This window comes from Pongo pygmaeus, chromosome 4 (assembly GCF_028885625.2).
Source record: "Pongo pygmaeus isolate AG05252 chromosome 4, NHGRI_mPonPyg2-v2.0_pri, whole genome shotgun sequence".
Lineage (NCBI taxonomy): Eukaryota > Metazoa > Chordata > Mammalia > Primates > Hominidae > Pongo > Pongo pygmaeus.
Window position 1 is genome coordinate 81,074,831 of NC_072377.2, and position 22,018 is coordinate 81,096,848.

The window sequence follows — 22,018 nt, forward strand, 5'->3', positions numbered from 1 at the left end:
CCAGAAAACTGGGAAAACATCCAGCTTTGGCTTCAGTTTCATCAGTATCGAGGATGGGTTTTTTAACTTTTGCAAAAAAAATTCTTTCCAGTAGCCAATTTTATTCAAGAGCCAGAAGGCTCTTGAAGTTAGAAAACAACGACAGAATTGGATGGTTAATTTGGGGCAGGGTTGTTGCTTCATTCATTACAATTTCCATCCACTGCAATCTAGAGAATTACTTATTAACAGGACAGTCTTCCAATGCCATCATCGAAAGAGGCCGTGGCCATCCTGTGCAATGGGAATCCCTGTGTTTGCACAGAGTGCAGTGGGCCAGCCTATGTGGCTGCCGTGCCAGCCTGCCATTTCCTGCCACCTTACTGTTTTGATGTTCTCAAGGGAAGGGAGAGGGGAATCACCTTGTCAGATAAATGTCCACCATGTGACAGGTACCTTCTCTCTTTTTTAAAATACTCATAAATCACCTAAGGGTCAGCTATCACTGGGGAAAATGGAATAGCATCTACGGGTCTTGCTTACTGGGAGGACGAGCAGGCAAACTCTTCTTGTGATCTGCACACATTTCGTAACTCTGTGTCCCAGCTTCCTCCTAGGTTGTGAGGAGTGTAGTGAAATGGTGGCAGAATAGTTATAATTCGAGACACGCTGTGAACAAGCCGCTTTGTCTTCTGGTTATTTTAGGAACCATTATCGAACGCTGCGCCAGGCTATTATTGACATGGTTTTGGCAACAGAGATGACAAAACACTTTGAACATGTGAATAAGTTTGTGAACAGCATCAACAAACCAATGGCAGCTGAGGTGAGTACTGCTTTCCGTGCCATAAGGCACATCCAAGTACATTTCCATAAGAGCCTGCTCTGGCCCCGAAGCATTTTCTCTCCCACTCAAATGCAAGGTGGTTATTTGCTTGGAGTTGGTAAAGGGCTAAAAGGACTGGCTACTTGTTTTCCTTGGGAATGAGAATAAACTGTGTCCACAGCAACTCTGAGCTCCTTGAAAGAAAGGCCCTGAGAAAAAGCCAGTACTGAGCAAAAAAGCTAGGCCCAAAGAATATGGAAGGAGCTGCAGACGAGCAGAGACTGGCATAAATGGTGGTATTTTAGAGAATCCAAAGCCTTTACTTCTCTGTTCACTGAGCTTTTGGAAAACCTCAAAGTTGGAGGGTGTTTTAAAAAAACAAAGAATGTTCCCGATTCACATTAAAAGCATACCAGTACCTGAAGACTATCATAAAATTGGGAGTGACTGGAAAGCAGAAGAATTTATTGTGTTTTCCTTTTTTAAAACCTACTCATGTACCTTGGACCTGCCTTAAGGTCCTTACCAATTTGGGTTGTAGGAACATGAAACAGAAGGTTCACACCTAATAAGATCCACTGTTCTCTGAAGCCATGAAGCTGTTCATAACCCCATAAAGGTAGAAAAGCTTTCCGCTCATTCCTGTTGAGCAGCAGAGGTTGGCAAACTGGATGGATGTGAATGATCATCATGAGTAACTTGATCAGTAAGGAGATTATCTGTGTAGGACCCATCCCATGACCAGTCTGGATGGAGGGACAGTGTCTACCTTACCTATTTAAGCCCCTTCCCCCAGGGATTCCACAGCACAACACCAGAGCCCTCTCCTTCCACAGAGGACTTACAGGAGCAAGGATCCTGGGGATTTAGAGAAGGAAAAGTATAGAGATTCATAGAACTTTAGAACTGGGAAGGTCATCTACCCATGTAAGCCCCCAACTCTGCACTGAAACTTACTATTAACTGCAGTATTTATAGTAAACAGTATTACTTTGATAAGTAATCAAAAACCTCCAGAACATATTCTGCCCATTGATAGTCTAATAAATAGGTCCAGTCTTAAACCCCCCAAATGTCATGCAGCCTTTTGGCTTGGCAGAGCTCTGGAGACCTAATTGTTTTCATACAATCAATTTGATGGTGTCTTTAAAAGTGGAGAATAACAATCTTTCAGGTTCTATGTAAATGGCCTGTGATGTGTGCACCAACTCGTGTCCTGGCCACATGGCTCTGGACACTGACATCACCACTAGGTGTGGACCAGTCTTTCTAAACATGGCTGAACACACCTGCTCCTGACCACTTCCTACTCCAAGGACCCCACACCTACCTGGCTCACTTACCAGCCAGTCAGAAGAACAGCCAAGAAAACATGAGTGGACACATGCCTTAGGAGAACCAAAGTGCGAGGGAGTTGGGTGAGTTGGGGGTGGGACAGGTCATAGGAGGGAGGGAGCTGGTAGGCATAAGTAGTAGAAATCAAGAAATAATTGAAGGGTTACATATATGTGCCACTGTCCTACTTTAAATGGATTAAAGTAGCTAAAAGCTCTGCTTTTACACATTTTTTTTTTTTAAAAACTGGGAGAAATTTCCTCTAAGATTACATATCAAATTGCTCAAAATAAAAACAAAACTGCTGTAGCAGTTACCTCTAGGGAAGAAAATGGATGTGAGGGGTAGACAGGTGGTGACAGGGACTTTCAACTTTCAAACTCTGTGTGTGTGTGTGTATTGCTGAGTGTCTTTTAAGACTGTATCAGTATATTCTTTTTTTAAAGAATGTGTCAGTATATTATATATGGAATTTAAAAAAGGAAAAGCTGCCTTCGCTGAGTCCCAGTCCCACCTGTGTGCTCGGTGATCACCATCGAATGCCTGGCGAGTTAGCCTCTGTAGGCTTCACCATCATCTTGAACCAACCCTGATCTGACCATGTTTTCCAGATTGAAGGCAGCGACTGTGAATGCAACCCTGCTGGGAAGAACTTCCCTGAAAACCAAATCCTGATCAAACGCATGATGATTAAGTGTGCTGACGTGGCCAACCCATGCCGCCCCTTGGACCTGTGCATTGAATGGGCTGGGAGGATCTCTGAGGAGTATTTTGCACAGGTGCGCCATCTTTCCAGGGAAGCTCCACTTCCCCTCTGGGAATGGGAACTAGGTCATGGAACTCCTGGGGGATTCTCCAGCTGAGTAACTTTTTACCAATTAGTTAACCACTCCTCCCTGGAAGAAAGCAGCTTACCCCCACCTGGGGTAGACTTCTGGTTCCTTCAGGAGCTGACTGATGGGGCTCATCACTAACCAGAGTCTCTTGAGAAGGGGGATAAACTGAGCCTTTGGAAGTAACTTTTCATCTTCAGTGTGCTGGATCCAGAACTTGCACAAAAACTGAGAAATCTTCCATTCATTCACTAGGTTATTCCTGGGTGTCTCCATGGCGCATTATGGGAACACAGGCAATAGCGAAGACATCGCGGCCACAGGGAGTTCCAGTCCAATAGGGGAGAGATGTAGATAGGTCCCCATGTTAGTAAAAAATGAAGTGTATCTCAAGTTTATGTTAAGTGCTACAGGAGTTCAGAGACTTTTTTCTAGATAAAAGGGGGGCTACAGAAATGGGGGAATAGGAAAAGACTTTCTGGAAGAACAAAGCATTCTCAGCAAAATTAACAAAGGGAGGGGAAATAGAATTTTTATATAAAGAGAAGAGCAATATGTAGTTCACTTTAACTGTGGCAGTGTAAAGAGTTAAAGGAGAGAAATCTAGAAAGCAGTAGACTGTAAATGGACGTGTGAAAACATGTCCTACTTCCAGAGAAGAGACTAATTACTGATGGGTGTGTGGGTGACAAACAAGCAGCCACAAGTAGTGAATTTTGTGGGGTCTGCATGGCTGAAATGGACTGTGGAGGCAGATAAATAAGGGCAGGATAAAGAATAGATGATGCCTAGTAAGACTGGGAAGGGGAGTGGCCAGCAGAGGACCCAGTATGTTTAAGATTTGGGGGTACATGTGCAGGTTTGTTAAAAGGGTATATTGCTGATGCTGAGGTTTGAGCTTCTAATGATCCATGGCTCAAGTAGTAAACATAGTACCCAATAAGTAGTTTTTCAACCCTTGCCCCCTTCCTTCCTTTTGAAGTCTCCAGTGTCTACTGTTCCAGTTTCTGCCACTGTGTGTACCCAATGTTTAGCTCCCACTTCTAAGAAAGAACATGTGGTATCTGGTTTTGTTTCTATTATTACTTCACTTTAGGATAATGGCCTCCAGCTCTAGCCATGTTGCTGCAAATGACATGATTTCATTCTTTTTTATGGCTGCATAGTATTCCATGGTATATATGCACCACATTTTCTTCATCCAGTCCACCAATGATGGGCACCTGGGTTGATTCCATGTCTTTGCTACCATGAATTGTGCTGTCATAAACATGCAAGTACAGGTGTCTCTTCAGTAGAATGATTTATTTTCCTTTGGGTATATACCCAGTAATGGGACGGCTGGGTTGAATACCAATTTCTCTTTTTAGTTCTTTGAGAAATCTCCGAACTGCTTTCCACAGGGGCTAGCTGATCTAATTTATTTCTCATCAACAGTGTATAAGAATTCTTTTCTCCACAACCTTGCCAACATCTGTTATTTTCTGACTTTTTAATAGCCATTCTGACTAGTTTGAGATGGTATCTCATTGTGGTTTTGATTTGCATGTCTGATTAATGATGCTGGACTTTTTTTTTTTTTTTTTTCCACCCTGCTCTGTTGCCCAAGCTGGAGTGCAGTGGCATGACCTCAGCTCACTGCAACCCTCACCTCCCAGGTTCGAGCAATTCTGCCTCAGCCTCCCAAGTAGCTGGGACTACAGGTGCAGGCTGCCACGCCTGGCTAATTGTATTTTAGTAGAGATGGGGTTTCACTGTGTTGCCCAGGCTGGTCTCGAATTCCTGAGCTCAGGCAATCCGCCTGCCTTGGCCTCCCAAACTGCTAGGATTACAGGCGTGAGCCACTGCGCCCAGCCTGGACATCTTTTTTTTTTTTTTTTTTTTAATGTTTATTGGCTGCTTGTATGTTGTCTTTTGAGAAGTGTCTGTTCATGAAATCCAGTAAGTAGACTGCAGCTTTCTGGGAAGACAGCCTCTGAATTGAAGAAAAGTAGGACAGGTAGTTCTGAGCTTTCCAGAGAGAAGAACAGGAAGGGAGTGAGGATCAAATGACTCCTTGAACACCAGTGGATATTTTAAGGCTGCTTGATCGACTGACCTGAAATGAGCAAGCCAAGCCAAAAGCTGCTCATCAATGGGCTTCCCCGGACCCACAGAGAGAGGACCTGAAGTACTACTCCTAGTTATTCTCAGTGTGAATGGAGGATGAGAAAAATGTGCTTTTAAGTTTTTTGATATGAGCTTCCTATTTAGGTGTCCTTTTCCCAAAAAGCAATGTACTAATGTTCATAAGCCAGGGTGACCTAAAAATGAAAGTTACAAATGAAGCCTTTGAGCTGGCCTTCTGGCTCAGTACACCACCAGGAAATGCGGATCTTAATACTCAGCTCAATGAATGATGATGGCCTTACTTTAATGTGCACAATACTCAGATTTCCACACACCTCAAAAGCTGCAAGGCTAATACCCAAGTTTGAACAATCATAGTTTGACAGTCATTCTTTCCAGTGAAAATAATGCTCCATGGATAAAAACAGCTGGTTCAGCTCAATTCAAGTGCATAAGTGCTTTTCCACAAGACAACCAGCAGATTTTGGTATGCAGTTCAAGTGTACGTGTACGCCCATTTCATCACATTCATCATACAGAATATTACAGAGACATGTACTTCAAAGGTCAAGATTTAATACAATTAATAACTCTTACTGCTTCAAAGCGGTAATTCTTAAGTGAAAATGGTTGTTTTTTTTTTTAATTTGAGACAAGATCTCACTCTGTCACCCAAACTGGAGTGCAGTGGCACAGTCCTGGCTCAATGCAGCCTCAAACTCCAGGCCTCAAGTGAACCTCCTGCCTTGACCTCCCATATCATTGGGATTACAGGCATGAGCCACTGGGCTCGGCCTGAAACTTTTTTTTTTTAAGTGCAAACATGTGGCAGCAAATAATATAACGACTATGGCTATTAATACAGTTTGGTGCTAGTTCATTGAGTCATGCTGTTAGCAGTTTTACCCACTATTGCTTCTTCTCAGTGTAAATGTCAGTAGTTTTGGTATGAGAATTCGTGTTTGTATGACATTGAACATAGCTTTGGCTTTGCAATAATAAAAGCACATCCCAGAAAAGGGGCTAAGTACCCTGAGATCAATGTGTCAGGAGATGCTATGGTATCACATAGAAAGAGGCTTGGGGCCAGGCACAGTGGCTCGTGCCTATAATCCCAGCACTTTGGGAGGCCAAGGCAGGCAGATCACCTGAGGTCAGTTCAAGCCCGGCCTGGCCAATATGGTGAAACCCCTTCTCTACTAAAAATTAGCTGGGCATGGTGACAGGTGCCTGTATTCCCAGCTACTCAGGAGGCTGAGGCAGAAGAATCGCTTGAACCTGGGAGGCGGAGGTTGCAGTGAACCGAGACTGCACCACTGTACTACAGCTTGGGCAACAGAGTGAGACACTGTCTCAAAAACAAAAAAAAAGAGGCTTGAGAGTGGGAAAGCCTGAGTGTAGTCATTGTAGCTCAGCTGACTTACATAAGTCTGAAGACCTTGCTGAGCCTATTTCTTCATTGAGAAAACTGGATAATGACCCATTTTCACAGGGTTGTTCTGAGAAACAGGATATTACTGTGAAAGTGTCTCGCATGTCCTCCAGCCCTATGTGGTGGTTTTCTCTTACAGACTGATGAAGAGAAGAGACAGGGGCTACCTGTGGTGATGCCAGTGTTTGACCGGAATACCTGTAGCATCCCCAAGTCTCAGATCTCTTTCATTGACTACTTCATAACAGACATGTTTGATGCTTGGGATGGTAAGACAGTTACTGTTTTGTCACCCACAAAGAAAATTTTGTTATACTTTATGACTATTATCTTTAGTGACATAGGGTGAACCTAAAGGTAAACAAAATATATTTTTAAAATTGTGGCTGTCAGCTTTTTGTGGCCAAGTGGGGTGGGGTGCATTCTTTGCATCCCCAGCAGCTGGCACAGAAGCTTGTGTGCAGAAGACTCGATGGATTTTTGATAGCTGGATAAACGAGTCTCTGCCTCTTCAAAGGACACGCTGCCAAAGCTTACTGCAGTGTTATTCTGTCGTTGGAGGAAAACTCTAGAAAGAATACAAAATGTATTTAGTTTACTCTGAATCCAGGTTCTTCTGTTAATGTCACTGATAAGCAGCTTTTCAAAAAGGACTTGTTTGTATTTCAGAAACTAGTGTTTAATGACTTGTCCTCATGCTGTGTGTTCACTTGATAGCCAGAGGCCTCACCCAGGGTACGCCTCCTCTAATTCTGATCCCAAACTTGTCCCAGACACCCCCAGGCTTATAAATGCTCCTGGGGTCTAAGTTCACCGGTTTCTTCTGATTCTTTTCTGTCTTTGCAGCCTTTGCACATCTGCCAGCCCTGATGCAACATTTGGCTGACAACTACAAACACTGGAAGACACTAGATGACCTAAAATGCAAAAGTTTGAGGCTTCCATCTGACAGCTAAAGCCAAGCCACAGAAGGGGGCCTCTTGACCAACAAAGGACACTGTGAATCACAGTAGTGTAAACAAGAGGCCTTCCTTTCTAATGACAATGACAGGTATTGGTGAAGGAGCTAATGTTTAATATTTGATCTTGAATCATTCAAGTCCCCAAATTTCATTCTTAGAAAGTTATGTTCCATGAAGAAGAATATATGTTCTTTTGAATACTTAATGACAGAACAAATACTTGGCAAACTCCTTTGCTCTGCTGTCATCCTGTGTACCCTTGTCAATCCATGGAGCTGATTCACTGTAACTAGCAGGCCACAGGAAGCAAAGCCTTGGTGCCTGTGAGCTCATCTCCCAGGATGGTGACTAAGTAGCTTAGCTAGTGATCAGCTCATCCTTTACCATAAATGTCATCATTGCTGTTTAGCTTGACTGTTTTCCTCAAGAGCATCGATCTGAAGGATTCATAAGAAGCTTATCTGAACAGATTTATCTAAGAAAAAAAAATGACATAAAATAAGTGAAACAACTAGGACCAAATTACAGATAAACTAGTTAGCTTCACAGCCTCTATGGCTCCATGGTTCTTCGGGCCGATGGTATGACACATAAGTTAGAACACAGCCTTGGCTGGTGGGTGCCCTCTCTCGACTGGTATCAGCAGCCTGTGTAACCCCTTTCCTGTAAAAGGGGTTCATCTTAACAGAAAGTCATCCATGATGACGGAAAAAGTGGCATTTCATTTTTGGGGAATCCATGAGCTTCCCTTATTTCTGGCTCACAGAGGCAGCCACAAGGCACTACACCAAGTATTATATAAAAGCCATTAAATTTGAATGCCCTTGGACAAGCTTTTCTTAAAAAAAAAAAAAAAAAAGTTTATATACATGTTTAAAATTTTTATTAAAATCCAAATTTTCTGGGTGTAAGCCCATGCAGTATGTTGTGCCATGCACCATCTATATGTAATATTTCGGGAGGGGATAGGGGAAGTTTCAAGGTTTAGATATTTTTAACCAATCTGTATTTGAAATCATGCCATTAGCTTTAACAATGTTAAAATTGTGTGGTGTAAATATATCAGAAAATAGGCATATGGGGAGGCAGTAAATACTATTTTAAGCTATTAATTGTATGCTAAAAGCTTCTAAAGCACAAGTGCATATTTTTATACTGCTCTTTTCACAACTCTCTGTGGTCTACATAAAGTCAGACTTGAGATTTTCCTTTCTCTTTTACCAGCCGATCCTTCCTATGTATTATAAATATTAGACTCCGTAAACAAACTTCATTTTTCTTTCTCTGTACTTCATGCTGCATTTTTAAAAGGTACAAACAGAGACTGAATTAATTGAATCAGTAATTACTTTTTTCCAATACAAATTGGAATGCAGAATACTTGGAACTTGTACATGGGGAAAAAATGACTTATCACTACATAATGTGCCAATGTTTTTTTCTATGTTTTGTACCAAAAATGGAAAAATATGACAATTCCATGCAAAGAAATGTATCTAAATTATTTTTGTTAGATGATAAGAGAACTTGCTTGGTCAGGACAGCAGCCAGCTTTGTACTGTAATGCTATATTATGTAAATGTGATGAAAATGTTTTTGTGAAGTACTTGTAACTAAATTCCTACAGCCATTTTTCATTCCCAACAGCTGTTTTTATTTTACCTCTTTGGCCTAAACTTTTCATAATTTCAAATTTGGGGTTTAGTGTCCTTTATTTCATGAGTCATACACTTTGTTTTCAGAGCACATTAAAATCAGGATGCCAGAATCCCATATTAAGGACCTAGCTAACTTGCCTAGGCTTCAGAAGCTTGCTTGAGGCAAGGACAGTCTTTTTCTGATCATCTCACTTTCAGTTCTATTTGGTAAGTAACATTTATCAGGTGTCAGACATCTTCTATATGAAATATTTACAGCTTACTCAGTTTTATGTCAAATTTGTTGTTAACTTCAAACTTTTTATTAGTAATTTACTAATTTTATTAGTAATGTGCAAATGTTTAAAAATGCTTTAAGACAGCTAGGTACTAAAGCTTCAACGATTTTCTGCTCTTTACCAGTGTAATCTACAGTATAATCTTCTGGCCTGTGAACTAGTCTATTCTTCCACATAGTCAACTTGTTAGAAATACAGGCTTTCAGATGGTATGTGTATCAGATAGTTTATGTTATATAAACTATTATAACTGCCTCTTACACGGAGTTGTTTACTTAAACGTCATGTGCTGAGGGGGGCCGTATTAGGAAAATGCAACACTCTCTAATAATTTCCGTGACTAGTAAGAGAAGAAGGAAGCCAGTTATAAAACACTGCTGGACCAGAATGACCCTATAATTTCCTAAGATCATTCTTTATTTCTAATTTAAGATTTTTAAATTTACTTGCCCTCCATGTCAGGACTGGTTAGCATTCTGGGCAAAAAAAAGCAAGCCTGTCAGTTCACTCAGAACCTACTCAGCTTTAGAGAGAGAAACAGAAGGGATGATCTTGTGCCCTTGTGCTATGTGAATATAGCCAGAGACTGAGGTAATTAATAAATATATTTTTAAATAAAAATGACAAGGCATTTGTACACTGTAACACTATGTAGTGTTACTTCTGCTGTTGCAAGTATCTTAACTGTTGAAAGCTAAACTCAGGAAATGGAGAAAATGTACATAATATACATTGACCCATTATTTTATTCTAAATTGAAAGTCCAACTTTTAGCAGCAGTCTACCTGCAACTACTGAACACCATCAGATTTGAGTCCCTACCAGAATCTCCCATCATACTGTTATCCCCCATCTCTCTGACCTTAGGGCATGCATGAAAACAAAAGCAATCTAGTCCCCAGGGTTGGAGACTGCCCTCTAGACAGTTTTTCATGGCAGAAAATTAGAATACAAGGATACCTCATTTTATTGCATTCTGCTTCATTGTGCTTCAAAGATACTGCCTTTTCTACAAATTGAGGGCTTGTGGCCACCCTGCATAGAGCAAGTCTATCGGGGCATTTTCCCAACATGGGCTCACTTTGTGTAAGTGTCACATTTTGGTTAACTCTTACAGTATTTCAAATGTTTTTATTCTTGTATCTGTCATGGTGGTCTGTGATCAGTGATCTTTGTTACTATTGTAATTGTTTTAGGGTACTGCAAACCATGCCCATATAAGACAGTGAACTTAATTGATAAATCTTGTGTATATTCTAACTGTTCCACCAACTAGCAGTTTCTAATCTCTCCCTCTTCTTAGACCTCCCTATTCCCTGAGACACAACAATATCGAAATTAAGCCAATTAATAACCTACAGTAGCCTCTAAATGTGCAAGTAAGAGTCACATGTCTCTCACTTTAAATCAAAAGCTACAGATAATAAAGCTTAGTGAAGAAGGCATGTTGAAAGCCCAGGCAGGTGAAAGCCATGCCTCTTACACCAGTTAGCCAAGTTACGCAAAGGAAGAGTTCTTGAAAGTGTTACTCCAGTGAACATGCAAACAAGAAAGTGAAACAGCCTTATTGCTGAGAGGGAGAAAGTCTGAGTGGTCTATATAGATTAAACCAGCCACAACATTCCCTTAAGCCAAAGCCTAATTCTTCAATTCTTTGAAGACTGAGAGGTGAGGAAGCTACAGAAGAAAAGTTGGAAGCAAGCAGAGGTTGGTTCATGAAACTATCTCCATTAACGTCAGAGTGCAAGGACAACAGCAGGAAGTTATCTAGATGATCTAGCTAAGATCACTGAAGGTGACTACACTAAACAACTGAGTTTGTGAAGATGAAATGGCCTTCTATTAGAAGAGATGTCATCTAGGACTTTCGTAGCTAGGGAGGAGACGTTCAATGCCTGCGAATGTAGCTGGTGCCTTTAAGTTGAAGTCAGAGTTTATTTACCAGTCCAAAAATCTTAAGGCCCTTAAGAATTATGTTAAATCTACTCTGCCTATGCTCTAGAAGTGGAATAACAAAGCCTAGATGACAGCACATCTGTTTTATAGCATGCTTTATTGAATATTTAAGCCTATGGTTGAGACCTGCTCAAATTTCTTTCCAAATATTACTGCCCATTGACAATGTTACCTGGTCACCTAAGAGTTCTGATGGATGTACAAGGAGGTTCGTGTTGTCTTCATGCCTGCTACAACAGCATCTATGCTGCAGTCCATGGGTCAAGGAGTCACTTCGACTTTTAAGTCTTATTTAAGAAATACATTTAATAAGGCTGTAGCTGCCCTAACTAGTGATTCCTCTGATGGGTCTGGGCAAAGTCAATTGAAAACCTTCTGGGAAGCATTTACCATTCTACATGCCACTAAGAACATTCTGATTCATGGGAGGCGGTCAAAATTCCAACATTAAAAGGAGTCTGGAAGAAGTGGAGCCTGAAGATGTGAATGAATTGCTGTAATCTCATGATCGAACTTTAATAGATGAGAAGTTGCTTAAGAATGTGTATAGAAAGTGGTTTCTGGAGATAGTCATTTCCACAGTGAAGATGCTGTAAACATAGTTAAAATGACAACAAAGGATTAAGAATATTCTATAAACTTAGTTCATAAAGGAGCATCAGGGTTTGAGATGACAGACTCTAAATTTTGAAAAGTTCTACTGTGGGTAAAATGCTATTAAATAGTATTACATGTTACAGAGATCTCATTTGTGAAAGGAAGTCAATTGATTTGGAAAACTTCATCGCTGTCTTATTTTAAGGAACTGCCACAGCCACCCCAACCTTCAGTAACCACCTTAGTCAACAGCCAGCAGTATCAAGACCCTCCACCAGCAAAAAGATTATGACTCACTGAAGGCTCAGATGATTGTTAGCATTTTTTAGCAATAAAGTATTCTTAAGGTATGTACATTTTTTAGAAATTTAAGACTGTAGTATAAACAAGTTTTATAGGCACTGGGAAACCAAAAACTAGATGTGACTCACTCTATTTGCAATAGTTGCTTTTTTGATGTGGTCTGAAACCTAACCTATAATATCTCTGAGGTATGCCTGTATAATGACCAGAAGGAATTTGCTGTGGTACTTACGGTACCATTTGCTTCCAAAATTCATGTGATTTCTACCACTCCATTTGAATAGATTACTATCACAAAATACTAGCCCAGAACAGGCTAGGAAGTAAAACAGTTAAGTCTATGGCTCCCTTGTGTCATACAACTTCAGAAAACAACTTTACAAATGTATGGGCCAATACAGAATTTCTAAAGGAAAAAGCACGTGAGTAATGGGAGAAAGTCTTCTGTAATTGACGTAGCTTAAGTTTTAATATTTCTCCATAAAACTTTTCATGACTCAATGTTATGTGGATTTAAAGTAGTCATATAAGCCTTTCTTTCTCACTCAGTCTTCAGTTCCCTGTTTTTAGAGCTGCTCAGTGATACTGGGCACTACAGATTTAATTGCAAGGCCTTACCGCACTGGGCCTCAGTTTCCTCATTTGTAACATTATGCCACTGGTCTACTCAGATGACCTTAACTCTTCCAGTCTTTGTAGGTAGTTGTGGAAGCAACTGTCAAAGCTAAAACTAGTAAAAAGAACTTAGGAAGATTCCCTTTAGGGTATATTTGTAGTATATTTGTATAATGAATAAATCTGTAGAAGGTTTTCCGTAAGACGGGTCAGTCTGCTAACATCAGTCACGTTGCCCTTTCTTAATCAGTAGTTTAAGAATTTCAATCTTTAATATGTAGACTACTTTCTAATTTTTTTATTTTTTAGCACCAAAAGGAGAAAACATATTGTTACAAGGCTGGTTATAGTGTCTCAATGGACACTGCAAAGAACTACGTAAAAGAAGTCTCTCAAGCAGTTCGTATCTTAGTCAGTGGTCAGATGGGGCAGTTGTGCTCAGCTACAGTCCCTGACTCTGGAAACACTGTGCCTCTCAAATGATCTAGAGCTCATCCTTGGCGTACATGAGGGGCAGTTGTTGTTCTAGTACCCATTTAGCCCATGGCTCTTCAAGCCAGTTCACACTGGGAAAAATACACCCTCATAAGATGCCTATCCATTTGAGTTCATACAGGTTTTAGTAGCTAGAACTGAAAAACATTTTTAAAATTATCTAAACAAATTGGTACCAAAAAAAAACTTGCCATACTTAAACAGTATATATGTTCCTTTTTTTGGCTGAGAGATTCAAGTTTGTGCTATATAGAACACTCACAGTTACTAAAGACTAGGAAAATTTGCAGGAGAAAGGCTATTTTTAAACTTCACAATAATTCTAAAGGAAGCCAAATAATAAAACTTCTAATAAATGCCATAACTTAACTATTATCTCTATTTGTACCTTTCACAAGGGTCTAGGTTCAAAATAAGCTCAAAACACAGCACTCACCACTTCAACAGCAGCTCAAAGTCAAATGGAAAAACTTGTGGTATATTCTTTGGAGGATATACTAGGTAGGACCTGAGAAGCAACATGTTCCTGGTTGGTAGGTCCATAAAAAATTTAAACATGTAGAATTTTATGGACTGACAAAAAAATTTACCAATTTAAGTGATCAATGTATTAATGGTTTTCAGAGTAGTACCCGATATTTGATGTTCAAGGTTCATGCATGTGTATTTTTAATTCCTTAAACTAGACAGCAAGGTATAAGTCACCATTCTCCTCTAATTTTTGAAATAATCTTAAACTGCGCAATCCAGATTCTCGCTCTCCATTTTTCCACAAAATAATGAGATGATCAGCGGAGCACGTCACTAGTCCATGATCTTCAAAGTACAGAAACATCTGTAAAGAAAATTAAAACTGATTATAGGGACCCCGAAAAGCAGAGAAGTGTCTAATACCACATTAACACATGTGCATGTGAGATATGTGCCTTAAAGACTCCTTTGGATCTGGGTGTAGAACATTTCATTTTTCAGTATTGGTAACAGTCACATACAAATAATATCTAATATTTTAATCAGAATTTTGTTAATATTGTTCAACTACAGAATAGCTATTTTTGTAAAGTACATGAATTCTCATAGTTCTTCCAGATTTTTTCATAATCTGATTTTTCAAATATTGGTTTTACTTAACCATTACTTATACTGTATAATGGCTATGGATAAAATGTCTGAATTCTAAATTTCCCAAGATAAACACTGGCTTCAGCTCTCTATAAAAGTAGATATACTCAGTCCATAGGTATTAAGTGCCAGCACTAGGTTTATGGTCCCTACCCTCAAGAAGATTCTGAAAAGCAAATCATAAACAATAAAGGTACCAATGAGAGATTATGTAAACAGGTACTAAATAATGCAGTATAGACTATGACATGCCACAGAAATTCAGAAAAAGCTTCAAAGGGAGAAAATGCCCCAAGTAAGGGGAAGGGGCTTGCCCAGTGAAGGAATAGGCTGGAAACTAAGAATAGGAAAACAGAGTGTTGACAAAAGGCAGCACGAATACTATGGGGTGAAGAGTTGTATCAGAGAGAAAAGTGAACCAATGAAAAGGATGAGGTCCTCGAAGGAAAGGGTGAAATAAAAGAGAAACAGAGCCAGGCGTGGTGGCTCATGCCTGTAATCTCAACACTTCGGGAGGCTGAGGTGGGCGGATTGCCTGAGGTCAGGAGTTCAAGACCAGCCTGGCCAAACATGGTGAAATCCTGTCTATACTAAAAATTAGCTGGGCGTCTGTAATCCCAACTACTGGGGAGGCCGAGGAAAGAATCGCTTGAACCCAGGAGGTAGAGGTTGCAGTGAGTGGAGATTGCGTCATTGTACTCCAGCCTGGGCAACAAGAGCAAAACTCCCTCTCGGGGAAAAAAAAGAACAAGAGTTTTCTCTGAAATGACATACATTTCTGAAGACCACAGGATAAGACTCAGCTGAGGATGCAGGAGCGAAGGGAGGAAATATGGGAGCAGAATTACTTCGGAAACTGGAAAACACAAAATTCAGTACGCAGGTAGAGGGGTTGAGCCAGTAGAGCAAGGATGAAAATAGAAATGAGGACCAGCCTGGCCAACATGGTGACACCCCATCTCTACTAAAAGTACAAAAATTAGCTGGGCGTGGTGGCGGGCACCTGTGATCCCAGCTACTTGGGAGACTGAGGCAGGAGAACTGCTTAAACCTGGGAGGCGGAGAGTGCAGTGACCCAAGACTGCACTCCAGCCTGGGCAACAGAGTGAGATGCTGTCTCAAAGAAAAAAACAAAAAGAAATGAGGAAATTCAGGTGACACTGCAAAGATAGCCTAGATTTTATCAACGAAGCCAGAGATGCTTTTTAAAAGTGTTCAGGTCTCAACACTTTCACTCAGGAAAATTCCTAAGAAGCTGACACTGTTTTATAGAATGAGAAATGTGCCACATTCAAACACATTTTGAATGTGTTTTAGATGGGGTTTTCCCCACCATCTAAAAACCTTTTTAATGAGTTCCTACTATTTAAAAAATAAAGTCCAAACTCCTCAGCCTTACATTCAAGGACATTCATAATCTGACCCCAAACCACGTTCCCAGGCTTTATCCCCTACTAGTGTCTGTTCACAGGAACCCGGTGCTCCTTGCCACCAAGTAAATGCTGTCTTTGCCCTTCTATCTACCCCAGTCCATGCTCACCTCCCAACCATAAACACAACATTAAAAACTGAGCTACTTGTTAGAGGAAAGCGAAGATAACTATGACACTGTACCCAACATCAAGGAGCTTATGATGACAAGGCTATATACTCATCCTACTAAACTTCAACGTTCAGCTCAAGTGTCAAGTCCTATATCCTCTAACTATTTACAAGATTCAGCAAGAAATGTTTCTTCTGAGTCACTGCTGCTTACTCGGGTCCATCATATGCAGCCTAGGGTAACAGCCTATTAGGTCTATACCCCTTCTCTCCACTCAAGGGTAAGATCCATGAGGGCAAGGACTGTATTCATCTCTCTCTGTAAACTCCAGCAGCCAGTGTTTAGCACAGTGCCTGAAATAAAGGAAATGCTCACTAACAGGGATGCTGCCGCTGCCCCTCCTAAGCATGAATGCCCTTTCAAATGAAAAGAAATTTTTTGTTCTTTGGCTATGAAACAGGGAAGAACAATTTAAGAAATTCCTTAGGGCCCTGATTACACTGTTATTAGTTCTCACAACTAATCTGTTACCTCAACTGATCTTATTCCTTCACTACAGGCAATGATGCCTGCAGCAAATATTAATGTATCTGGATTTCCACATGTTAAAAGCTTATGCATTTCATAATTTTCAACTAAAACTTTCATATTTGCACAATGAAAATCAAGGCATAGGTGTCATTAAAGCTAACAAACTATTATCCTTCAAAGGCAGGAGAAACAGGACTCTGTTCATGAATTTGATAAAGGCCCCTGGAATTCAATTCTGTTAAGGCTTTAACGGTATACACATATAACCATAACCCTTCATGCATCCTCTGTTGACTGTTGTCATACAGTCAACATTATTCACACTGCCCTTACTGTCAGCTATCTCCAGCTCATAAATAATGGTGATTAAGCCCATTCTTAAAAGCAATGCATTCCTTGTTTCCTCAAATCATATATCCGGAAAGGGAGATCCTAACTGCACATACTATAGCCTATCCCATTCCATGTTCAGATCTGACAAACACCTACAGATATAAGAAAAAGTATATGCCTTTATGAGACCAACTGAATGAAAAGAGCAATGAAATGCAAAAGCAGGAGTTGCTTGGACATTCTGTGCCTAAAAAGCAATACCTCCACAGATGATGAGTGTCCAATCAAATCTCCAATAAGCTCCAGTGAGCATGAAGTAGCATTTTCTTGCTGCTTTTTAACAGGTTGGCTGGCTTGTTTGTTGACTCTTCCAAATCCCCACATGTTAAAAAAACCTAGGAAAAGAATCATTTCCAAAATTACTGTGCTCTATACTTACAATAATAACATGAGATCAGAAAAACAAAATTTAGATGTGAAGAGGTTCCAGACTTATTTTAGTCAAGGGCTAAGTGGACAGTACCTGAGCACCGTGCTAGGGTTTTTTGAATATGTTATTTCATCTTTCTTAGCTAACCAGGTCTGTTTTTCATCTCTTTTTATTGCCCCTAGTCACCCATTGGTGAAGGTATATTAACAAAAAGACACTTGGAATAAAACAGGACAGAAACAAAGCTTGAATGGCAGTGTCTAACTGTCAAGGGAAAAAAAGGGCAAAACTCAGATCAACAAACAAGGCACAGGGGAAAAGCTATATGTGTATGTGCAAAAGCAACAACCCAGGACTTCAGGAAGTCAACAGGACCAGAAACAACTAGGTACCAGCATCTGATTTCTTGTGCAAAGGTTGGTAACTAATTTATTCAACCCTTCAGAGTTTTGTTTTTCAAACTAAACACCTGGAAGTCAAGAGCTCATAAAATTATGATATAAGCACACAAGGAAAAGTACATTTTTCCATAAATTGAGTTCAACATCAAGGGTAAAGAACACTTTAGTTTGACATCTGACGGTACAAATTTTGTGTATCAGTCAGAATTATAGACAATATAAATGAATACTTCATTAGGCCATTTGGTCATTCAGATTACCAGAAAGTAAGTTTTCCCTCAAAACAAGAAAATGTCTATCTTACTTGAAATGAAGTGGCAGTTCTACATTAGGGCAGTATTAAGCTGTAAATCCTAGATCTCAATTACCATATGCTTTCTATAAACATCTGATGCCTATTTGGAGCATTTCTGTATTATTTTAGTGGTTTCACATAATTGTCCTTCTCCTGCCTTTCACGTGAGAAAAAAGGAGAGAGGAAAAGACTACCTTTTTGAGAGAAGACACACACCTGTTGGTACAGGCTCAGCTGCAAGCTGCTGTTTTTCTCTTAACTCCCAAATGCGTACACTGCCATCTTCTGAGCATGAGATTAACTGCCTGTCAGAACAGAAAACCAGTAATACAAAAAGAGTGCACCACTGAGAGCCAATGCTAAATTTGCAGTGAAAGAAATCAGTGGAGCCCTCAACTGCTTTTATTCAGCTCTTAGCAGGAACTGACAAAAATCACAATTTAACATGACGTTACAAGGCAAACTAAAAGCACCCTTTAGGAAAGCCACATGTTACTCGTTACATTAGCTCAAATGCTATAAATTTATTCTCTCCATTAAAAAAAATGCACTTGGGAAAACAGTGTGAATTATATTTCACGATGTCCTAAGCAGCCCCCTTCCCTCCTCTTGCTACCTCTCTTCTCTCGGTGCCTCACTCTAAAAATACCCTGCATAGAAAATAATGATAGTCCCTGTCCATATGTTCGTCCCTAGAAGCTCAGCAGCAAATCTACCCTGAGAGGAAACCACTCACTTAGTAGCCTCACACAACAAGGAGACTAGCAACCATTTGATTCTGGCCATAAACAAACAAAAAGAAGGTAGATTTATGAGAAATATAAAAATTGGTACACTGTAAGTGGCCCCAAAGTCGTTTATATTGTTAAATACCAAATTTTAAATCATCTCTTCTTACAATGAAATTCAATGTAATTCATTTGCACCTTGCTTCTTGTAAATTCTGTAATACACTGCCACATACCCTTCTGTTAGAGACAGCCCTCAGGCATTCTCCATTTCCAAAAGAACACAGCAGGTCAAGCCATGAAGCCAGGTAACTTGGCCACTTGAGAAATTACACTGGTAGCCCTGGGAACCGTGACTTGCTTTCATCTATTGCAGAACAGATGGGAACTTGTACCTGTTTGGAAGTTTGGCAATGTGCAGGACATTGGAGTCATGTGCAGTTTTCTGGCAGGCAATCACACGCTTCATTTGAAGGTTATACACGTATAAACCCCTTCCAACTGCAGCAAATACATTCTAGGGGAAGAAGTTCAGAAATGGGCGTAAAACTAGCACTCACCCTTCCTAGTGTAATGGATTTCCAGCCCTCATGTGACATCAGAAAGCCACCATTACCTTTCCCATTCCTAGCCTTTAGCCCAAATTACAGTACTAATCTCTGAAACCCCAAAATGTCAAAGCACTAAAGAAAGCTCTGAGCATTTAGAAGGTAGGACACAACCACTAATGCAGAGAAAGGTCTGCATAGTATATCCCTTAGCGCCACTTTCTTCCTCACTGAAATATATCTAGAGAAAAGCTATAGCTGGCAGCCTGGCCCTGCAGTGGAAGCTGTTGAGGGATAACCTGAGTTTTCATTTAAATAACACTATATCCTTGGGAAAATTACCTAGCTTCTTCTGCCTGAAAAATGCAAGCAAAATTACTTGCATTCCACATCTTAAGCAATCAGGAGACCTACAAGTGATACAAAAAAGCACGGCTACAGTGGCATTATCATCATGCAATCCTCTGAAGATTTCACAAAAACATTTTTCCAAATGTACTATTAGAAATAAATACCTTTTTACTAAAACAACTTTAATCTTTTGAAAGCATTTTCACCAATACTTATCTCACTTCAGCCTCACACCATCTTGTTAAGAAAGGCAAGCATCATTGCCATTTTCCAGATAAGGAAGTTAAAATTAAAGAGATTAAAGTCACACAAGAAATGAGACATGGAGTCAATATTAGAATCAAGGTCACATTACTCCAGTCCCTTGCTCGTTCCTCACATGACTCACATGCAGTAGTAGCCTTTGAAATTTTTGCAAGCACCTGTCCTAGAATCATTCATTCTTACTCAACAGATATCCCCATGAGGCAGACCTTTCAAATATCCCTACATATTGCCTTCTTGTTTTCACTAGAGATTCTGGGCCCTCCAACCTTTCTCACACAGCCTCCAAGACTACAAACTCAACTCAGACCTATAGTAACTGAACCAAAGCATGCCCCCAAGGCTTGCTGGAATCTTAAATCTGGAATGATCCCCTTGACTCTCAGGATTAGAACTCTGCAATCAGCAATGCAGCCGAGGCCCAGTGCCGGGGCATTAATGAACACTGCTAGCCAATGTGCTAAAATGGAAAGCCCTGTGGATTGCATTCAATGCCAAAATCCCCCGAAACTCATTCTATAGACCAGGAAATCTGGGCACAGTTTAAGTAATTTATCCAAGGTCAGGAAGAAAATTATAAACACAACTAGAGAATTCATGAGCTTTGGAGGCAGCATTTACTCAATAGAGACGCTATCCCTGCTATCAATAACTAATGGTCCCTTATAGAAGGAAAGAACTCACAACAAAAGAAGGGAAAACTATACAATGCTTTATCAAGCATATATAGTAGAAAATAAACATCAATTAAAAAATTTAAGATTGAAATACAAAACACTTTTAAATATTAATTTTCACGAAAGTGAGAAAAAACATGTAACATTTAAAATAGGTAATTTGTAGGGCTACAAACTCTTAGTGATCTAGTCTCTGTCTTTTCTGAGACCATACTGTTTTTATCATGTATATTTAACTCTTTTCAAAATAAAGTTGGGATACAAAGAAACAATCTTTGAATATATTAGTGTTTCTAAGTCCTGTTCCTATCCTAATCTTTTGTTTTGTTTTTAAAGAGTGGTACAAAGAAAAATGGATCATATTCTCCCCCCGCTACATAATACTACTGAAATTTTTAATAAAAATAACGTGCATGCTGTTAGAAAAATTAAACAGTATAGAAAGTCACAAAATAGAGAAAAGCCTCCCCATCTCCTTCTCCTCGAAGGGTACAACTCATAAACATTTCTTGTGATTACATTTAGAAAAGTTAATTGCCCTTTAAACACATTTTCTGAGCCCCTGATGCTAAGAGATTTGTTTTTTCAGATCAGAGATAAGATTCAGTAGTCCATTGGTACTAATCTCTTACAGCAAAACAGATCTAAAGTGCTTCAAGAGCATCACTCCCAAGCCCTATAAGATGGAATCCAACAATTCTCACTCAATTTATCTTGCCCCAAGATGCCAGCAGACTGAGAAACACTCCTAAAATTTTTAATTTTCTTTGCCTCACTAGGAAATGCGTCAGATCTTCAAAAGAACTCTTTTTCAGTGTTTCTTAAAACAATTTTAAGCATTAACCTCAAATCCAATGGGATTATTTAATCCAACCCAAAATTTCAATAATTTTTAAATCTGTGGCCATTTAATCATTTCCTTGCCTCGAGATTAGAAGCAAAGATTAAAATGCCTTTTTAACACAAATCACCCAATTTTAGAAAAAGACCATTTTAAAGCACAACCTGAAACCATGAATATACCTTTTTTATGTCCGACATGGGATTACATTTTTAAAATCAGAAATTGGGTTATATATGTCAAAGGCAAGTTTACAGATAGTGTATAGATTTTTTACCTCTTCATCACATGTGAAATGATGAATAGAAATGTCATTTGATTTTTGACAGAGTTTTATTTCTTGTTGGGTGTCCAGTTGTGGAGATGGGTCCCAGAAGTTGCGTTCATAGGCCTGCATGGTCCAGTCCAGGGCATCCCAGATGATCAGCTCTCCGATGTGGGAGCCGGTGACAAAACTCAAATCTAGGCAAAGTTCACATATGCCTCATTATCAATCATTTTATCTAGGTAAAGGTAAAACTGAATGGAATGCCTAATAGTAATGCCCTATAAAACCACAGTAATTAGAACAGTGAG

The 22,018-nt window shown here is 39.8% G+C and overlaps 2 protein-coding genes across 15 annotated transcripts in view; one reads left to right on the forward strand and one right to left on the reverse strand.

The window, feature by feature from the left end:
- Positions 1–14,136, forward strand: part of PDE8B (phosphodiesterase 8B) — a 256,055-nt gene extending 241,919 nt beyond the window's left edge. For 10 of the 12 annotated variants that reach the window (XM_063664925.1, XM_063664927.1, XM_063664928.1 and 7 more), the window contains 4 exons: positions 685–805; positions 2,752–2,919; positions 6,654–6,783; positions 7,361–14,136. In XM_063664925.1, coding sequence (XP_063520995.1) covers positions 685–805; positions 2,752–2,919; positions 6,654–6,783; positions 7,361–7,470 — 529 coding nt within the window. In that variant the 3' untranslated portion in view covers positions 7,471–14,136. The remainder of the gene's footprint in view (positions 1–684; positions 806–2,751; positions 2,920–6,653; positions 6,784–7,360) is intronic. The other 2 variants (XM_063664929.1, XM_054489762.2) reach the window with 1 other exon arrangement.
- Positions 11,447–22,018, reverse strand: part of WDR41 (WD repeat domain 41) — a 185,824-nt gene continuing 175,252 nt past the window's right edge. For all 3 annotated transcript variants that reach the window (XM_063664930.1, XM_054489764.2, XM_063664931.1), the window contains 5 exons: positions 21,720–21,904; positions 19,157–19,278; positions 18,250–18,338; positions 17,169–17,302; positions 11,447–14,213 (listed from right to left, as the gene is read on the reverse strand). In XM_063664930.1, coding sequence (XP_063521000.1) covers positions 14,061–14,213; positions 17,169–17,302; positions 18,250–18,338; positions 19,157–19,278; positions 21,720–21,904 — 683 coding nt within the window. In that variant the 3' untranslated portion in view covers positions 11,447–14,060. The remainder of the gene's footprint in view (positions 14,214–17,168; positions 17,303–18,249; positions 18,339–19,156; positions 19,279–21,719; positions 21,905–22,018) is intronic.